Source organism: Rutidosis leptorrhynchoides, chromosome 4 (assembly GCF_046630445.1).
Source record: "Rutidosis leptorrhynchoides isolate AG116_Rl617_1_P2 chromosome 4, CSIRO_AGI_Rlap_v1, whole genome shotgun sequence".
In the NCBI taxonomy this organism is placed as follows: Eukaryota; Viridiplantae; Streptophyta; class Magnoliopsida; order Asterales; family Asteraceae; genus Rutidosis; species Rutidosis leptorrhynchoides.
Window position 1 is genome coordinate 431,560,259 of NC_092336.1, and position 5,667 is coordinate 431,565,925.

Here is a 5,667-nt window from a genome sequence, read left to right on the forward strand (position 1 = left end):
TTTTTCCAGTTGTTTTGACCCTCATTGCAAATCACAACTAAAGTTCGGCTTCTTTATCGAGGTATCATTATACATAAACATGTTCCTTAGAATTGAACACTCGCTTTGAAATGATTGTACAAGCTGTAGAAGATAGTGTGGATGTGTTTATGTTGTTTAAATTCGTATTAATCAACTAATCTGATGTTTGTCAACTATATTTGCAGAAATGTGAAATGAAATTCATTACAATCTAACTCTGCTTTGTTAATTTTCGGTACAAGTCGGTAGGGACCGAGATCAATAGGCCAACTCGGGACTACTTGGAGGTCGTCCAACTTTGACTTTGACTCAATTTGGCCGATTTAATGTATAAATTCGACTTTGAACTAATAAATCCGACTTTGACCAACTAAATTTGACTTTTGAATACTTTGAATGACTAAATCGGACTTTTAAATTTGACTTTTGAATACTTTGAGAGACTAAATCGAACTTTTAAATTTGACTTTTGAATACTTTGAGTGACTAAATCGGAATTTTGACGACTTTGACCAAATAAATCAGCTAAGTCGGAGACTTATACAAAATCCTACTTTTACAACAATGGCATTATGATTATTATGATATTTGTAACTCAAAACGATCTTTGTCTACTTGTCCCACCGGATTAGGTACCCGTATTATAGCTTTCATATTTTGAAAACTTGTTAGTTTTTCTTTCTTTCTCTTGTAACGTAGGAAGTTTTTCAATTCTTTTATTTTATCTTTCAAGTTAATGAATCACAAGATCCATATCTTTTGCACCACAGTATCTTATGTGCAAATGTTTAGTTTCAATGAATTTAGTGATTTCAATGACTAAAATACAGTTAGTTGACTACAATGCCTATTTCAAGATGGTGAATTTCTTCTAATCTGATCAAGATTTGAGACATTTTAGGCCTTCTTTCAGGTGTTTCATCCATACATTCAAGTGCTAATTCAGCTATCTTGAACATATCTTCATGCCCTTCTTTCTCTACTAACATTTCCAAGTCAAATATGTCCATTGACCAGTCTGTATTCACTACACTCTTGACCCAATCCGACAGATCTTCATGGTTACCATCTCCTGTTACTTTTCCTGTTATAACCTCCAACAGCAACATCCCGAAACAGTAAACATCTGACTTATGCGTCGGTTTCTTCCCATCCAAAACCTCGGGGCATTTCCCGATAGCCAAGCTTGACTTTTGTGATGAAGGTAATAGCGGCAAGTAGCCGAAATCTGTGAGTTTGGCGTGTGTGGTTTCACCAGTAAAGTGGATAAGTACGTTCGACGATTTGAGGTTTCCGTGAGACACTTTTTGATACGATAAAGATTGTTGCAAGAAGATTAGACCCTTTGCTACATCCTTCATGATTTCTAGCCTTGTTGCCCAGCTGAGTGGTATTCTCCCAATTCCTCTACTCTCTGCAATATTTTTATGAACAATGAGATTAAGCTATTAGATTAGAAGCAGCGTTCGATCGGTCCAAAACCCAACACTGAAAAAAAAAAAACATGTTAGGCTTGGGGTTCTCAACATCACTAGGTAGCCCAGTGGTTGATCAGTTCCATGCAAGAGGTCGCATGTTCGAATCCTAACGAATATTTTGTGTTGGCCAGCAGTGGCGTAGCCAGAATTATAAATCGATGGTGTCACAAAACGAAGATTTTGAGTCTAACTTTTTGTATGGATAATAGTTTTGTTATTTACATTTAACTAATTGTTTGTCCTACATGCATAAAGTAGGAAAAAAAATAATTTGCCGAATTTATTTTATCTATTTATACGAAGATTATTATTTTAGAATATTTTTACAAATGAAATAGTAGATAATAAAAGAAGAACACTGTCTGTAATTAAATTAACATTTAAAGAGATAAGATTAGTATTTAACTTATGTGTACTTGGTCTAAATTGGTATGTTTCTAAAATAATACCATACCACATTTATATATTATACATCTCATATTCTATATCTAAATTAAATAATAGAGGATGAATTACTTGATTGGGGTCACCGAGACACCGACTATCTTAAGCACCTTATACAAATTAACGGTCCAATAATAAACGGGATGGTTGAAATTTCGTTGGGGTCATCTGACCCCATTGTCCTTAATGTAGCTACGCCACTCGTTGGCCATAGATGGGTTGAAAACAGTCAAAGAGTAATCTTGCTGGGCTGCGTACATCAGAGTATGAGGTCGGATTACTCGCCTTCCCGGATAGCCCGAATAGAATAAACCTTCACCTTTTACCCTACTTGGGGTTCTCAACCCACCAACCCCTTTTAAGTTTCGGTCCGGGTTCCAGTTAATGTTTGTTTGAATGGGTCATAAACCTGAAATAACAACCTAACAGATACCAAGTAGAGACCAACCGGCCAAATTAGACCTGTTCGACCCAAATCAACTCACGGACCCTAAACCGAACTGCCTATTTTGACCCGTGTGAACCGAACACAAACCCACCAATTTTTCTGTACCGTATGCCTAAGTGGGCTATGTGGGTCAAGTTTTTGTGTTGAAATTCTTGACCCGTTTTACAAATCAGGTCATGTTGGGTAATTTCAACCTGCCACTCCGCCCATTTAAAATTCAGGCCGGGTTCCAACCTTCCAGGTAGGGTGTGCTTAAATGGGTCTGCCCCGAAAACTGAAATAACAACCTAACATATACCAAGTAGAAAAACCAACCCACCCAACTAGACCCATTCGACTTAAATAAACTCAAGGACCTTATACTTACCTGCTTGACCCGTGTGAACTGAAAACAAACCCACCAACCTTTAGGCCGTTTATCTAAATTAACACATGGGTTATGTGGGTCATGGCATAGGTTTGAAAATCCCGACCCGTTAATCTAATCACGTCACGTTGGGTAATGTCAACCTGCCAACCCGACCCAGATTGCCACCCCTAGATACAGTACAATTGTAAATAGAGGACACATATGATGATAACAAACACGAACCATGTAATAACTCGAATAAGCTTCCATCTTGGATGAATTCATGAATGACCAACTTCTCCTCTTTCGAATAGTAAAACGAAGTCATTTCAACAAGGTTTTGATGCCTTAACTTCCCAAGTAACTGCATTTGTTGTACAAATTCCTTCTTGCTTATAGAATTCATATCTCTCAATCTTTTAACAACAACAACCAAACCCGATTCCATTGTTGCCTTGTACGTCGTGCCTAAGCTTCCCTTCCCGAGCACTTCAGCCGATGACCTCAGCAACTCATCTATGTCAAAAACAGGCTTACGGTTGTCAACAAACTCCAAATCTACTGTTCTTTCCGGATCAGACGTACTTGCAGACCATCGAGCTTTCTTTACTGCACCATCAGTAGGACGTTGTTCGTCTGTACATAAGTGAACATATAGAGTCAGTCAACTTTATAACGTGAAGACGTTTAAAACCTTGCTTGCATATAAATAGATATATACTTGCAGACCATTCGACCCATGACCCGTTTCGATAAAAACCTGTTCTGGTCTTGACCCGACCCAACTCGACCCGTTTACCAGGTACTATATATATATATATATATATATATATATATATATATATATATATATATATACGTACCAGCTGCATCTTTCTTGACTTGTTTTCGTTGAAATCTTCTGTAACAACAGTACAAACCCAGAATCACGAAAAATGGTACGATAGCAGCTGCAGCAGCAATCATGATTATACTCCATACTTTGAAAGCTTTCTTCTTCTTGTCTTTTGAGGGAGACTCACATGATATCTCAACAGGCTGTCCACATAATCCTGAATTATGATTGAATGAACCAACACTGAATCTTTGTAAAATTTTCGTATCTGGGATTGGTCCATAAAGCTGATTGTATGACAAGTTGAGTGCGGTTAATGAATCTTGATCGAACGATGGTATTGTTCCCGTTATCTCATTTTCCTGAAGTTCGAGCGTTGTGAGCTTGGGTAGCTCGATGTAATTCAACGGAATAGGACCCGAGAAATGGTTTCTTGAAAGGAATATGGATTCCAAGAACACGAGATTGGTTAGATTAGGAAGATCTCCAGTAATAGAATTGTTGTCAAGACTAAGTTTTGATAAAAAAGTAACGTTTTGTAAAAAATTAACGGGAAGTGTTCCCGTTAAGTTTATTGATTCTAGAGTTAGGTGGATCACATGAGAATTGGAACAACCAATTCCGATCCACCTGCTCATATTGTTCCTACACGGGGGCCCAGTCCAGTTCCCGTGTATGTTCAAATTTGATACCATAGAGTCCCGAAATGGGATCAAAGCGTTTCTTTCCTCATCGTAGAATTCTTGTGTTATAATATCGGACTTAACGAACATGAACATGAGAAAGAACAGTAACATTTTAACCATGTTGGTTAGGCGGATTATGGCGGCTGTAAGGTCGTTGATGGTGGTTTGTTTAATTATTGTATTAGGAAGAAGATTTGTTAAAGAATGGAATGTGAAAGACATCGAAGGAAAGTGATACCTTCTTCAAACGTATCAATCAACAGACCAATCTTTAGTATTATCATATCACACAACAATATAATTACAACTTATAATGACTTGTTTAACAACGTACCCTACAAGGCAAAAAATGGATCAAAGTTTTTGTCTTTCTCTACATGTATATGCTTCTAGTTTGTATGATTAATTTATTACTTACACATGCACATTTTTATTTTCGGACCGAGTGATTTTACTTGGTAAGTGAGCTGACTAATTTTGAGACGACAATTCACTTTTCGAGTTGTTCGGAGTCATGCACGGTGAACTTCTGTGGCTGTAAGAGGGTAATTCGCTGCAAATAAATTTATACCTCCAAATGGTTTGAACATGTGATGACCTGTCGGCTAGTCAATATTATTGGCAGGCCATGAACGACACTCCCCCTATATGTTTTGGTGTATGGCAATAAAACTTGTCACATCATTTTTTTCGTGCATTATTATTTGGAAATATAAACTTGTCAATAAAACTTGGCAATAAAACTTGTCCGTAAAGTAGCATGAGTGGTGTTTAGTTTGTTACGAGTAGTTCGCTCTTTACTTGCGCAACAACTTCCACCCGGCGCACCTTTCATGGTTATGTTTTCAATGCCCTTTGGCTCTATCTATATAGGCAAAAGTAAACGTCGATTTGACGACCGCTTAGAGTCTAAATTGAATTGTAAGCCGACTTTAAAACCCATACCATTTTCATGGTGTGTCCTTTTTACTTTTATTTTTTATTTTTACTTCTATTTTTATTTGTTATTTTCCTTTGGAATTGTCTATCTATTGTTTTATTATATATATCTATTGTTTTATTATATATATATATATATATATATATATATATATATATATATATATATATATATATAAACAAAAATATTTATACATTTTGTTTTTGACCGGAGGTCCTCACGAAAACAATCTCTTTACCCTGGAGTAGGGAGGGGGATGACTTTTTTTTCCTGTGGGTGGAGAATTATTTCTTGGCTCGTAGTTAGAGAAACGACTTTTCTTCTTTTTAGGGTAGATGAAGGATTGTCTACTTCTCTTCTTTTGTTGTTGGTGTTGTAAATACTTCGTATGTATGTGTCTGTATGTAATATGTATGTATATATGTAATATAAGAGGTCTAATACATATCATGGCAATGAAATAATT

The 5,667-nt window shown here is 36.5% G+C and overlaps 1 protein-coding gene across 1 annotated transcript; it reads right to left on the minus strand.

Annotated features, from left to right (window-relative positions):
* Nucleotides 1-851: 851 nt before the first annotated feature.
* On the minus strand, nucleotides 852-4,354 carry LOC139842096 (probable leucine-rich repeat receptor-like protein kinase At1g68400). The gene is made up of 3 exons (XM_071832271.1): nucleotides 3,604-4,354; nucleotides 2,984-3,376; nucleotides 852-1,435 (listed from the first exon to the last, which is right to left on the minus strand). The coding sequence occupies exons 1-3, from the start codon at nucleotides 4,352-4,354 to the stop codon at nucleotides 852-854; spliced, it is 1,728 nt and encodes a 575-aa protein (XP_071688372.1).
* Nucleotides 4,355-5,667: the final 1,313 nt, after the last annotated feature.

Coding starts and splice junctions, on each gene's coding strand:
- LOC139842096 (XM_071832271.1), bottom strand. CDS start 4,354: ATGTTCATGTTCGTTAAGTCCGATATTATAACACAAGAATTCTACGAT. Junction 3,377..3,603: donor AGTCAAGAAAGATGCAGCTG/GTACGTATATAT, acceptor ACTTATGTACAG/ACGAACAACGTCCTACTGAT. Junction 1,436..2,983: donor CTTATTCGAGTTATTACATG/GTTCGTGTTTGT, acceptor AAAATATTGCAG/AGAGTAGAGGAATTGGGAGA.